Source organism: Globicephala melas, chromosome 13 (assembly GCF_963455315.2).
Source record: "Globicephala melas chromosome 13, mGloMel1.2, whole genome shotgun sequence".
Classification (NCBI taxonomy): domain Eukaryota; kingdom Metazoa; phylum Chordata; class Mammalia; order Artiodactyla; family Delphinidae; genus Globicephala; species Globicephala melas.
In genome coordinates this window covers 87,790,680-87,805,101 of record NC_083326.1, presented here as the reverse complement: position 1 = coordinate 87,805,101, position 14,422 = coordinate 87,790,680, and the positions used below count along the sequence as shown (strand labels likewise).

At 56.5% G+C, this 14,422-nt stretch overlaps 1 protein-coding gene across 21 annotated transcripts in view; it reads left to right on the top strand.

Moving 5' to 3' along the window:
• Window positions 1-14,422, top strand: part of RIMBP2 (RIMS binding protein 2) — a 281,741-nt gene that overhangs the window by 204,960 nt on the left and 62,359 nt on the right. For 14 of the 21 annotated variants that reach the window (XM_060311102.1, XM_060311104.1, XM_060311106.1 and 11 more), the window contains 4 exons: window positions 1,682-1,877; window positions 6,368-6,546; window positions 8,041-8,117; window positions 13,547-13,656. In XM_060311102.1, the coding sequence (XP_060167085.1) occupies window positions 1,682-1,877; window positions 6,368-6,546; window positions 8,041-8,117; window positions 13,547-13,656 (562 nt within the window). Of the gene's footprint in view, window positions 1-1,681; window positions 1,878-3,470; window positions 5,650-6,367; window positions 6,547-8,040; window positions 8,118-13,546; window positions 13,657-14,422 lie in introns of those variants that run through there. The other 7 variants (XM_060311097.1, XM_060311116.1, XM_060311113.1 and 4 more) reach the window with 2 other exon arrangements.

The following is a 14,422-nucleotide window of genomic DNA, read 5'->3' as shown; positions in this document are numbered from 1 at the left end:
ATCCTGCTGATTTTGTTAAATGCATCGAAGAAATTAATTATTGGTTTGGGATTTGTTAGATCTATTTTTAGAATTCCATGATCTCAGACATAAACAGCATTTCATTCTGGCCTAAGGAGCTGAAAAGCTTAACACCAGTGGAGGAGGGACAGGGAAGAGGAGGGGACGGGAAGAGGAAGAGAGCATCGGTCTACCACTGTCCTGCATCCCTGCGTGCACACCGCCATGAGACCAAACATCTCTCAAGCCCCGACTTGGTACCAAGCTCTAGTCCGAGTGCTGGGGACACAGCGGTAGAGAAGCGGACAAAAATTCCTGCCCTCGTGGAGTTGACATTTTAGTGGAGGAAGCCAGACGGTGCCCACGGTTAATAATACAGCAGATGGGATTTTCCACTTATCACAGACTGAGGAAGGGAGACAAGGCAGGACCTCCATGCAGATGAAAGAAGCTGCTGCCTCTAGGAACGTGATGCCTGCAAGTCAGGGGGTCCCCTCTTCTCTGCTTCAGCAAACAGTTACAGAGCACCTGCCACGTGCCAGTGCTATGCAGCGCGTCGTGGGTGTCTCAGGGAACCAGAAAGCACAAACTTGGCGCATAAATGATCTAGTCACGGAGGCAGACGAGAAGTAATCAGGGAGCTACTGGAATGTGCCAGGAAGGGAGCTTGCAGGGGAGGGGGCAGAGCGGACCCTCCCCGTGCCCCTCCTCAGGTGGCCCAGGGCAGGGAGTTCTGACAGCAGGAGAAAGGGCGCCAGGGGAGGAGGTGTAGGGAGTGTGCACCATGGTTCCCCAGGGAGAGGAGAGTGGCTGGGTCACGCCTGCCCAGCTGAGAACCCAGAGCAGGCAGAGATGAGGGTTAATGGGGGGAGCTGCCCAGGGCACCCTTCCCTGCCGCGTGTGCCCAGGGGACGCTCCCAGCTCCCTGGGGGTTAATGGGGGGAGCTGCCCAGGGCACCCTTCCCTGCCGCGTGTGCCCAGGGGACGCTTCCAGCTCCCTGGTGCTCCCGAGATGTCTCCGATGTCTGCAAATGGCAGCGATGTTGCTAAGCCAGTCCAGCAAACAGCACTTCCCTTTAATGCCAAAGCGGGGTGCTTTGGGGTTCTGCAGCTTACAAGAAAACTGCATCCAGGGGTTAGCAGCTGAGCTGTCCGCAAAGCTGGGCTGTGTCACCGCCTCACGCTCCAAATTTCAAGCAGCTACAGTGAGGCGTGCCAACCGCAAAGTGCCTGGGCTGTACACAGAGCCCGGAACAACCCGCAGTTGGCTGCTGGGATCTGAGTGTTTGCAAGGTTTCTCGGCTCCTGTGCTTTCCCACGTTCGCCCTGAGAGGAAACCTGGCCGACGGCCAGGGTGCACAGGAAGCTTAGTTTGTTCAGACACCGTTCTCGCGTGGAGGAAAGAGGCAGCCCTCCTGCACACACACACACACACACACACACACACACACACACACAGTCATTAAGATGCACACACGGCACTCAGTCCTGTGCACACCCATGCAACACACATGCACACAGTACACACGCACACGCACTGTCATCCCCCCATGCACACGTGGCATGCATTCTTGTGCACACACGTGCACACACACGCACAGACGCACACCTGTGCGCAGACACGCGGGGCCCCAGCAGGCCAGGCCGCCTGCTGACCGCGGGTCCGGGTCTCCGCGCGCAGCGCAGGGCACGGGAGCTAGAGGAGAAATGCCGTGCGCAGAGTGAGCAGTTCAGCCTGCTGTCCCGGGACCTGGGTCGGCTCCGGGAGCACGCGGGCGAGATCGACCTGCAGGGAGGCAGCTCCCTGGACGTCCCCTCGTCCCCCGGCAAGCCCTTCCGGAGCTTCATGAACGGACTGGCTCCCTCCATTGGCAAAGGTAAGCGCCTGGACCGACCGACCTCCCTCTCTCCCTCCCTCCCTCCCTCGCACGGCAGCCGGGATGGAGAAGGGGCGCTGGCAAGGGTCGGGGGTGGAGGTGTGTGACAGAGCATCTCACCACACCTGGGGCGGTGACCAGCCTAGCAGGCCTTGGGGCGGTACAGGCCAGCCGGCGTCTCCCACGTCCACCCCACGCGCCAGACCTCGTCCTCAGCCCTTGACGGTGCCGACCAGCGTGGCTCCGCACACCTTCTGAGCCCCGTTCTACAGACAACACGGGTGGAGGGGCTTAATGGGTCGCCCAGCCGGGCGGTGAGCCGGGGCTCGGCCCCAGGGGTCTGGCTCTGGGGTCTACGCTGGGATCTGCCAGGTGGGCTTCTCAGCTTCCCTCGTTTCCCCTCTTTTCATCCAGTGGCCTCTCGTTGACATTGTGATGTACTTGGAACTTCCCTTCTGACAAAGGCCGCGGTACTAACAGCGGTGCATTTCAATGCCCTCCCATCACATTTGTGTGTAGGATGCAGAGGTGGGGGGCAGGGAGGTTTGAATTTGCGTGGTTGAGGGGAATGTTGATCCCAGAGGCATTGCATTTAACGTCATGGAAGGTTCCCAGTGTAGGCAACAGAATACCCTGCTCAGTCAGGGAACTTTCTCTCCACTGAAGGTGGAACGGGTCGCAGGCCCAGTTTTATCCTCCTGTAAAACAGTCGATGAAATCAAGTTTACTGGAGACGAGTGTCAGATATTCACTCTGGAATTCCATAAAAGAGAGAGAATTCCCACATCTCTCCTGGGTCTTGTCAGAACGTAGGGTAAGTTCTCTGGACGCTTTTCATTTTGAAAACAAGGTGATGCTGCCTGTGTCTTGATAAATCATGTTTCCTGGCTTCCTGCTCCCTTCCCGCGCTGCTCATGCGTTAGGAGAATGCTAAGTGGCCACGAAACACAAGACAGGAGGAGAGGGGGGTCGGGACACCCCCACCCAACAGACAAGTTCTGAGCACAGGGTACCCCCCCAGGCCGCGATGCTGAGCAGATGGCCAGGCCCTGGGTGGAGCCCCTCTGGGTGGGGGGAGCACAGACAAGAAACAAGGGGACAGATGAGTGACTGGGCAGCTTCCCACTCAGACAGACGCGGGAGGTCAGGTGACAAGAGAGCAAGTGACCCAGGGCCACTTAGACGGGGTGGTCAGAGAAGGTTGCCTCCCAGAAAGAAGACCGTTTCTCCAGCTCCCACGGGGTGAGAAGCTTTGGGGCTGCCGGTTCACGTGATCTCGGCCATGCACGTTTTTCAGGGTCCCCGGGTCGCAAGCAGTCGGTAAGTCCCGGGACTCAGCATAACGTTGTGTCCTCCTGGCTCAGAACTGTTCCGGCGGCACAGGACAGACACACGGTGGGCCCGCAGAGACGGGCGTCCGGGGGGATCCACGTGCAGACAGTCGGTACCTTTTTCCTCTGGGAGGACCACCCAGAGCGCCCCACGAGCACCACCCCGTGCGGTGGTGAGGCCCAGAGACGCCCAGTAGCGATGCAGCCTCCAGGGTGCACTGGGGGCTGGTCACGTGGGCACCTCTGCCCGGCACACACCGGAACCCCAGGCCCCCCAGAGCAAGGCAGGCGCCCGGCACACACCAGGCGGCGCAAACAGGCTGGTTACAGGGAAGCACCCCGTCACTTAGGGAGCCTTTCCTATTGGTGCAGGAACACTTTAGAAGCTGTGTTCCCGGATACAGCCCAGCCCAGCTTGCAAGCGGGCCCTTCTAAAAGTGGCAGCCAGGGGCCCCCTACGCGGATTCCTTGCAGCACAGCGTGAGAATGTGTTAGTCCAGGGCGAGCTCGTGGGTCAGTGGGGGTGGGGAGGAGAGCAGTGATTGACCTGGTTCAGTCGGTGTTGCGATGATCTGGAAAAAAGGATCTAATTCACGACGGAGGAAGATGGATGCTGAGAACAAAACCAACAAAACCCAAACAGGACGCTGTCTCCGATCCCGGCAGAAGAATAGGTTCGCACCGAGGCTTCCGTTCAGCCCCGTGGAAGAGCCATCGTGATAACAGACCAGCTCATTTGATAAACGCTACCTCGCCCACGGGGGCCCCCTGCTGGCAAAGCCAGACAGGCTTGGCATCCTCCTTGCCGCATCTTTGCTGTGCTAGCATCACTTGGTCGTGGGAGGAGTGCCTGGTAGGCCTGAAGCCCCCCTCAAAGTCATTCCTTGACGGCAGATGGCAGGGGCCTCTTTAAGGGTGAGAGTGACAGGGAACTCGCCGCTGGGCTGGCCTCTCCTCCTTACGCAGGAGGGGAGGGTGGGGGTGGGCAGAGGAGCAAGCAGGGCCAGTGCAGGGTCAGAGCAGGACCCGGCAGGTGTGCCGTGCATCCCCTGGGGGCCTCCTGCCTGAGGCTGGGTCCGCCCAAGGTTGAGGAAGACAAGGACCGCTTGACCGTGAGTCCCTAAGGGACTCGCCTTCTGTGCAGTAGTCACATCTGCAACCAGCAAGGCAGAAATCACACAGGGACAGAATCATCTCCAGAAATCTCCTAGGAAGGGGGCATGTCATCTCCCAGGGCTGCCCCTACACAGCCAGTTTCCTTCCAGTATTGGAGCTGGGTTTTGGTGAAACACTGGATAAAGTCATTGATTTGACCTTAGTGGCCATATTTTCCAGAAAATGCATATCTTGAAACACGCGGAGCATGAAGGGGTGTGCCGCTGAGGGCACTGCATGATTTTGTCTCTAATCTCACATCCACTCAGAGAGCAGAAGGGCAGGTAAAATGCCACATGCAACAAAATATTTTTGTCTAGACAACTGGATTTGTTTAAGTTAAAATGTGAATATGAGATGACTCTACTATACTCATTTCACCTTTGCTGGTGGTGTCACCCCCTGCTATTCCCGGCAGCAGTGTATCAGTCAAGATGGGCTAGGTTCAGCTGCAGTAACAAACATCCCCAAATCTCAGGGGCTTGAAAGAGAACAAGTCTTGTTCTCGATCACACTGCACATCCATCTCAGGTTGGCTCAGGGAGTGGGTTCCACACTCTCTTCACTGGGGAATGCTGAGCCTTTCCCATCTGGAATGTTCCATCGCAAGGGAAAGGAAGCATAACAAATTAGACACTGGCTCAAAAAGGCTTCTGCCCCAAAGCAGGACACGTCTCTTCCACTCACAGTTCGTTGGCCTGGGCGAGTCCTGTGTCGGGGTGAAACACCTCCCCTGCAGCACTGAAGCACGCTGCAGCCAGGCCACACCCTCCGCCAGCTTTCTGAGGGAGTCAGTTAATTCAGTAAATATTGACTTTGCACCTGCTGTATGCCAAGCACTGGCTGCTGTGGTCATGAGGGGTCCTGGGCAGTGACCAGAGCCAGGCCGCTGCGCTCTGAGATATGGCCTCCTAGCAGGGACCCCGGGTCCACTGCAGCATCAATTCTTTGTTGCAGTGATGGTCCCCCAAGGTTCTCAGTTCTCTTAATCAGCTAGGGGAGTGGGGGTTCTCTGGGGGTGACTTCAACACAGCCTTTGTGGGAGCACTTCTCACCCTGTATGTTTTTCCTGGTTTGGGCTCAGCGCGTCATCTTCCTCAGTGGAGCTGTCCCTGTGATGGGAGCGCCACAGCCAGCCAGAGACTAGACAGAGCCAGAAAGGACCATCCGCAGGCCACCAGGCAGTGAGAACGTGGGGAAGGGAAATGGTTGCTTCTGGAATTCACATCCGATCCTAAAGAAACACGCCTGACTTAACCCGACAGTCCGGGCCAGCACTGGTCAAGGTGCTCAGTTCTCTCCGCCCTGCCACATGTCACTGGGCTGGGGTTCAGCAGCCCCATGAGGACAGGATGGGCAGATCTGCTCTGGTCCTAGTGAGTCTCAAGAATAATTTTTAGCCATAACCCTGACCATTTGGCCACTTTGTGTATAAGTCAGGTCTCTTTCAGTCATAAGTGACAGCAAAGCCAGCCTAAACTGGTGTGAGCAAAAAGGAATTTATTTATCCCATCGAGTAGGTGAAGAGCCTGGGTTTAGCCTCAGGTACAGCTGGATTCAGGGGCTCCAGCCATGCCACTGGGGTCCAGTTCCTCCCTCTCCGTCTTCCAGCTCCTCCTTCTATGAGCAGTCTCCATTCTCAGATGGACTTTCCTCCTCCTGGTGGCAATGTGGCTGCAGTATCACTGAGTCTCATCTCCTCTCCATTTTAAGCCAGAGAAAAAGAGAGCCTCTTTGCCCATGACTCCCACGAAGTTCTCTCTGATTGGACCTTCCCATCTCATGTGCAACACCACCATCTCCACCAAACAATTGGTGTAGCCAGGCGTGGACTCTGCCGGATGGACAGCCCAGAGCCGGGGGTGTAGATTAAGAGTGGGAGATGGGTGGGTCCCAAAATAAAAGTCCAAGACAGGGAAAGACCCACAGGGAAGGCAAGTGACCAGTGCACTTTGATTATTTCCTTCGTGTCTTCTCTCAAATTGCTCCGATGTTGGTGTACAGGTCAGGAGAGCTCCGCTGGAAGCCGCACTGTGATCGGTGAATCTATCCGGCCCCTCCCGCTCCCAGGTGACAAGCCAGAACCTCTGTCCATCAAGCCCACCTTTCTGTCGAGACCTGGTGGCCCAAGATGCAGATTTGAAGCCGACGTGAGTCCTGTCCTGGCTGAGGCAGCTGCCCCAGTGCGTGATGCGGGCTGTGGGTGTTGGCGGCCCTCCCCTCTCTCCCCAGCCCCCCTTTTTCTTGCCTTCACCCCCGTTCATTGAGCACCTATTATGTGCCAGGACGTGTGGCCCCAGTTTTACAGATGGGGGTGGGGGGAGTCCCTGCTCTCATGGGCTGAATGACCATAAGTAAGTCAACACCTAAAAGTCGGGTAACAGCGAATGTCATGAACCCAACAAGCCGGTGACCCGGAGGGACGGGGTGAAGGACAGGGCGGCCCTTCTTGGCCACTCGTGGTCTGTTTATCTGTGAGAAGGAGCCCAGGGGAAGCCCACTGGGGCTGGAGAGGAGCTGGGAGCTGGGGAGGGGGCTTGAGGCCTCAGGGAAGCTCTCGACTTTTGGTCCAAGTTCAGGGGGAACCACTGAAGGCCCTGAGACGGGGAGTGCCGTGCTGTGACCCCCAGGAGAGCCCTCTCCCCGGTGCGGGAGTGTCAGGAGGGACCCGGCCTTCTTCTCCCGGGGTGGGCGGGGTTCATGGTCACTCCCACCCTCCCCTGGTGCCCTTTCCTCCCTCCCCCGACCCCAAGACAGTTGTAGCCGGTGTAAGGAAACCCCTATAGGCAGCATCCCGGTGCCCGGCAGACTCGGGCAGCAGAGAGGAGCGGGGCGGGGCGGGGGGGGTATCGGGAGGAAGCAGCCCCCGTGTCCCTTTTCCTGATCAGGATTCCCGGGGGCACCGGGCACCATCCACGCGTGCTCCCCTCCCTGCACGGAGCCCTTGAGGGCTGAGGGCACAAAGCATTACCTAAATGTGTCCTCCGAGGAGCCTGGCAGGGTCTGGGGCAGTGACATCTCAGGCCTTAAATTATGTTGGAGGATGGTCCTAACCTTGAGTCTAATCTGGGTGTGGGAAGATGAGGTCTTTTTAAAAGTAGCTTTTAATTAATTAATCAATTTTTATTGAAGTATAGTTGACTTACAGTACTGTGTCAGTGTCAGCACAGTGATTCGGTGTTTTTGCAGATTATACTCCATTGTAAGTTATTACAAGGCAGTGGCTGTAGTTCCCTGTGCTATACAGTAAACCCTGTTGCTGATCTATTTTATATATAGTAGTTTGTATCTGCTGATCCCGTACTCCTAACGCTTCCCCCATTCTGGTCACCACAAAATTGTCGTCTATGTCAGTGAGTCTATTTCTGTGGTGCACATACCTTCATTTGTATTATTTTTTAGACTCCACATAGAAGTGATATCATACAGTATTGGGGGAGACAAGTTCTTTATAACTGTCCTCTGTGTGACCAAGAAGCCCGAAGGGAAGGACCCCGCCCCCATCTCTGGGTCACACCCAAGACCAAGAACCCGGGTGTGGCTGCATCTCACGGGGGTCCCACCATCTGAGGCTGAAAAGCCCAGGGAGACCGTGGAAGGGATCTCCTGCGTGCTTCCGGCATGAAATGTGACGCCTACAGCTTCAGTGACCTGCACGTCCATTGTGTCTCCAATAGATGGATAATGAATGGAATTCCAGTACCGCCAAGCAGAGATACTCGGGGAAGGTCCACTTGTGTGTCGCCCGCTATAGGTAAGAGCGACGGTCCTCTCCACATCCTCTGAGCATCCGGAAGCACGGGCAGCCTCTGGGCAGTGGGGTGATGGGGGTGGGAACGCTCCGTGAGCTGAGGGGACCCTTCCCAGGTGCCGAGAGAAAGCGGCCAGTTCATCCGGGCTTTGGAGGGTGGCAAGGGTTTGTCTGTTCTGATAGCAAGCGTTTGGATAGCGTGTTAGTTTCCCAGGGCTGCCATTCAAAACTGTCACCAACTGGGTGGCTTAAAAGCAGCAAAAACCCGTGCTCTCCCGGTTCTGGAAGGCCGAAGTGGGAAATCAGGGTGTGGGGACGACCAGCTTCTGACTGTCAGCATCCCTGACGTCCCTCAGCTGTAGACTCGCCGCTCCAATCTCTGCTTCCGTCTTCACGTGCCCTTCTTCTCTGTGTGTCTCTGTGTGTTCCCTCTTCTTTTTATAAGGACCCCTGTCCTTGGATTAGGGCCTACTCTACTCCAGTATGACCTCATCTTAACGTGATCTCACCTGCAAAGACCCTATTTCCAAATAAGCTCACCTCCACAGGGGCCAGGACCTGAACGTCTCTTTTGGGGGACACAGTTCACTCCGTGACAGGCGGCAAGCTGAAACTCAAAGGGGGCCCCCTTGCCCAGAGCCCCGTGCTCGGTGCCTTTCCAGCCTCGTCCCTGTCCGCCCGGTGCCTGGGCCACGTCACGTAGCTGTTACAGCTGCAGAGCTGAGCTCCCGTTGGAGGACCTGGGTGTCTGTGTCCACCACCGTGAGCCAGGCTGCTCACGCACGGCCCGCAGATTCTTTGTGTTACCACTGAAAACCCTGAGATGGATGAAGGTAGCCGCCTCCCTGCAACTTCCCTGCCTGGTTATAATGCGACAGGCGTTATAATGCCCAGAGTTTGCCGGGTGTGCAGACACGGATGAATCAAATAGTCACCAAAAGCAGACATAAAACAGTCAGACCTCCTGTATTTTATGCTCAGTGAGGACCTGGGCTCTTGTGTTTCCAGATGCTCCAGTGACCCTTTGCCTCCTGGGTTGGCCGGGCAGGAAGGGCAGTGTTCTGGGGGCAGACGCCACTGCCCTCTTAGTGGGCGACGGGCAACCAGAGTCCCCCGTGAGGGGACTGGACTGTGCACAGAGCTGTTGAGGAATCAGACCTCAGGAGCCGTCACCGAGGGTGGACGCCTCCCTCACTAGCTCCTTAGAATCTGTCCGCGTGGAGGAGGTGGGGTGAGCTTCCTTTGAGCCCGTCTGCGCACCTTCAGTGCCGTGTGCCTTCTCCAGTGAGAACCGTTTCTAATAACTATGCTGCCTGTCCGTGGATTATTGTCCGCTGATCCACTAATTTCACCAATGCAAACCCACTTCTGACGTCCAGATAATGGAAGCCCGTGGAGTAGCCGCCCTGGGCTGGGGCGTGTTGGATGAGGATGCCAGCCGGCCCTGAGGAGGGCCCCCCCCATGCCCCCACCTGCATAGGGTCCATGGGGACATCGCCACATCACTGGAGAGAGCGTTGAGGACGCCAGTCCTGGGGCCCAGGAAGGAGGGCTGAGCCCCGCCCCATGTCTCTTGGGAGGGCGGTTCCGCCTCTGTGTGTGTGGAGCTGGGCTGGCACAGCTGTTCAGGCAGAGCCCTCCGGGCCGGCCAGTTGGGGCCGCGGCCGGGACGCTGATCTGCCTTCCAGGTTTGTCTCCCTCGCCAGCTGGGCCCTTCCCAGCGATGAGCCTGGTCCCTCGAGGCTGCGGTGGCCCCCTGCTCCCTGGGCACGCCCTCCCTCCGCTCTCCTGGGGAGACCAGACCTTATTCTGGGGGAGGTGCCCAAGAGCGGAGGCACCCAGAGGCTGGATCCACAGCCAGCGTGAAAGCAGGCAGAGGGAAAGCCTGGGCAGTCAGCCGGTATATGGCCGACAGCACGGTCCCCAGCCAGGGCGCTCGGTGAGCCCCACCTCCATCCTCCGCTGGCGCTCTGGGTGTTTTCCACCTGACGCCCAGCCACATCAAACCACATTGTGAGCAGCGCAGACAATAGTCCCAGACAGAGTCGCGCGGATCTGAGTTCCCCAAACACCCTGCGGATCCCTGGAGGAGTGGCTCGAAGGTAAGGGGAGTTTGGGGGTGTTCCCCCCCGGAGCTAAACACTGTCCTTACTCAGCACCCTGCTTCGAAGTTTCCCCAAACTCGAAACAGGAGAAGCCCTGCTCCCCGTGGCCCCGTCCCCTCCTCCCACCTCTGCTCGTGCAGCCGCCTGTGGAGCGGCCTTGCTTCCCCATCTCTTGCCCCCTCTTCAGCCCGGAGTCCCCTCCCCCAACAGCAGGACGAGCCCCGCTGAGGCTCCAGGGGGCCCCTTTCCAGAAGTTCTGCAGGCACCCGATGCAGGCCTCCCGCACCCTTCCTTTTAAACAGCTTTATTGAGGGGTCGGTCACATACCTTACAGTCCCCCCATTTTTCTAAATTGGAGTACAGTTGATTTGCGATGCTGTGTTAGTTTCTGCTGCCCAGCGAAGCGCATCTGTTGTACATATACGTGTACCCACTCTTTTTTAGAATCTTCTCCCATTAGACCATTACAGAGTACTGAGCAGAGTTCCCCGTGCTCTGCAGTAGCTCCTTGATAGTTCTCTGTTTTACGTAGCGTGTCTGTGTCCATCCCAATCTCCCAGTTCGTCCCACCCCCCGACCCCCCTTGGTCAACGTCAGTTTGTTCTCTACGTCTGTGACTCTCTTTCTGCTTTGCCAATAAGTTCATCTGGACCGTTTTTCTAGATTCCGCCTATAAGCGATATGACACCGTATTTGTTTTCCTCTTTCTGGCTTACTTCACCCTGTATGACGGTCTCTAGATGCAACGCACAGTACGTGCCATCCTTGCCACTGTCAAGTTGAGAACATCCCTGTCCGCTCACCAAGACCCCCGTCCCTTTCAGGTGTCAGCCCATCCCCTCCATCCCCACCGCAAATAACCACTAACCTTTCAGTCGCTGTGGGTTCCCCGTTCTGGACATTTCCTTCCCATCTTAGCATTGTGTCATCAAGGCTCACCCGCTGCAGCTCTGTCCCCTTCTATACCCGGATCACAGCGGACTTCGGGGAGATGGCATTTTTTGTTCGTTTGTTTGTTTGTTTTGCGGTACGCGGGCCTCTCACTGCTGTGGCCTCTCCCGTTGCGGAGCACAGGCTCCGGACGCGCAGGCTCAGCGGCCATGGCTCACGGGCCCAGCCGCTGCGCGGCACGTGGGATCCTCCCGGACCGGGGCACGAACCCGCGTCCCCTGCATCGGCAGGCGGACTCTCAACCACTGCGCCACCAGGGAAGCCCGGGGAGACTGCATTTTATCCATCAACCCCCAATGGATGTGGACCCCGTCGTCGGTGCACAGTTCCCCTTGGTGCCCACGGTCCCCTCCCCATGCTGGCCTCTTCCACCCTCTTTCCCACCAGCTGAGACTTCTCTTCCTGAGAGTGATGTGCGGCCTCCTGAAGCCTGGGCCCCGTCCCCTGTCTTCCTGCTCCATCCTCCCCGCTTGGGCAACCTCTTCTGCACGTGGACCACTCCAGGCTCCACCTGCAGCCACAGCCTCTCTGAGCCTAGGCAGCGTAAGGCGCCTGGAACTGGACCCTGGGCCTCCCGTCTCCCCGCATCCAGCCCCGCTCCCGCCAGCCCCTGCCCAGTAATTGCACACACATCTGCACCTCATGAGGCCAGAAAGCTTCGAGTCCGCCGGGACCCTGCACCCCTGCCCTCATACCCAGGCAGCCCCCCTTCCATCTCATCTAAGGACACTCCCTGCCCAGCTAGACCCCATCCACACGGCACCAGAGGGACCCCTCTGCAAAATGCAAATGCGATCACGTCACTCCGTAGGCGACGCCTCCTTCCCGATGGCTATTAGCTCTGGAGGTTAAATCCACACTGATGTGGCCCCTCCGACCCACGGCCCCCAGCGCTCCCACCCTCACCCATCCTTCTCCAGCAGCTGAGGGGACCCCGCTCCCATCCTCCTGGCCTTTGCACGTGCCATTCCCTCTGCCAGAAACCACGTTTGGCTTCACTCCAGCCGCTGGGCTTTCACATCGTACATCCGTCTGCTTGGCTTTCCATCCCGATGCAGATGCCTCAGCAGTCACTGACCCAGTAAAACCCTCAGGGCGCTGGACGGCGTCCCTGGACCTCTGGACCCCGAGGGACAGGGCGACGCGGTGTGGTTAAACCCACGCAGGGTGAGGGACAGGAGACCTTCATTCTGCTCCCACCCACACCTCTTAATGAGCGTGTGGCTTTGGACAAGTCACTGCACTTCAGCTGGCCGTGAGAATTGGGAATGAGAATAGAGAATATCATCTCTGCTCTCCTCACTGAGCGTCGGTGGGGATCAGATAAAACACACAGAGGAAAGTGCTGGTACCTCACGGGGCTGCTGGCCTCCAGGGGAGCTGCTGCGGCTTCACCCTTTGTGTGACAGGACACTGAGTGACACCCTTTGTTCTTTTTGTTTACGTGATCATCTCCCACGATCACTGATGTCACTTGGATTTTCTTGTTGAGTCCTTTCCTGTTATTTTAAATTAATTGACCCTTTAACTAGAAAATCAGAAATTCATCTCACATGTTTTATCTGCAAGTTGGACATGACTTTAAAAAAAATGTTAATTCCAATATTTGGAGGATTCGAGAAGCGGGCATTTTGCAGTCCTAGTGGGGAGGGGAAGATAAAATGTATGTCCATTTTGAGAACATTCTGGCTGCACACACCTAAGCCTCTAAAACGCGCAGGTCTTTGACCAAACAAACATACCACCTAGGGACTTATCTTTAGGAAGAAAGTGGGCAGGTGTGCAACATATGTTGATAAAGATATTGGAGGCAGCACTGATTATATCAGCCAAAAGTTTGAAGAAATATCAATGCCCAGCATAGGAAATTGGTTAAATAAAGTATGTTAATCTCTTCAGTGGAGTATTATACAGCCATCAAAAAGGATATGATAGAATATTTCATGAGGGGAAACATAATCATGTCATATTGCAAAGTGTAAAAAGTAAGCAGGTGACTGAAGCATATACGTCATATGATTCTACCTGTGATCAATAATATATATTGAACAATCATAGGATTAATTACTTTTTTATTTGCTTGCTGATTTGGAAGTTTATTTAAAAATATAATTTGGAGTCATTTAAATGTCATCTGATACAAAGGACTCAGTGTAGAGCTTGCTTCCAGAACTACCATTCAGCATGGAATCTGTGTGAGTTGAGCTACCGATGGCCTGAGTTTTCAGTGCATTGACCATCCACGAGCACCGAACCATCGCATGGGTCTAAAATATCCTGGCGACAGCAGGGAGGAGGCCCCGAGCTCTGCAAGGGACGGGCTGGGGTCGGTCTCCATCCAGAGCATCACTGAATGGGTTTTCTCTCTCTCTCTAGTTACAACCCCTTTGACGGACCAAATGAGAACCCAGAGGCTGAGCTGCCCCTCACGGCGGGGAAGTACCTCTACGTCTATGGAGACATGGACGAGGATGGCTTCTATGAAGGTCAGTGAGAGCGTGGTGGGCAGGTGGCGCACACAGGCCAGGCCAGGGCCGGGCCGCCCATCACTCCCGGCCGCCCCAGCCTCTGCTCTGACCCTCCTGCCCTCGGGAGTTACGAGGTGTTTGTTCCCCTTTTGTCTGATTGAGTGGGGTTTCCTATTTTTAGCCCCAAGCAGCCCTCTGACACGGGGTGGATACCTTCTCACGTTCACGTTCACAGAGCTTCCCAGGAGCTCCCGCAGATACGTGGGGCTGACAGATGAGGGTCTCTCCTCCCCGCCTCTCTTGCAGCCCAGCACCTTCTCCGAGGCAGGGCCGGGGACCCTTTCAGGGGACCTCGTCTGGTTCACAGCGATCCCATTGACCTTCAGCCTCTGTTGTTAACCTAGGGTGGTCCAGCCCCGTGTCCTGCCTGACCACTTCCTGCACCTTGCGCAGTGTGAGATCAGGAAATGGGAATTCCTCTGCCCAAAACTCATAACCTTGGTCACTTTTGTAGCTAGGGGATGAACATGGGACATCCCCAGGAGCTTCATAAATCCAGATTCCTCGGTTCCCTAAACTCTCCCATTGCCCTAACAGAAGGGTCTCGGTTTCCTCCTGTCCCTCTGAGCAGAAAAAAATTGTTTCTTGCTAAACTAGCGTGACCTCCTGGAGTTTCCCTGGAGCTGATGGCCACACTCTTGACTCTTGTCCTGGGGTCGATGGGCTCCGAGATCAGGTGGCCTCCGCTGAGGTCGGTGAGCGGCAGCCCAGCCTGGGCTGTTTT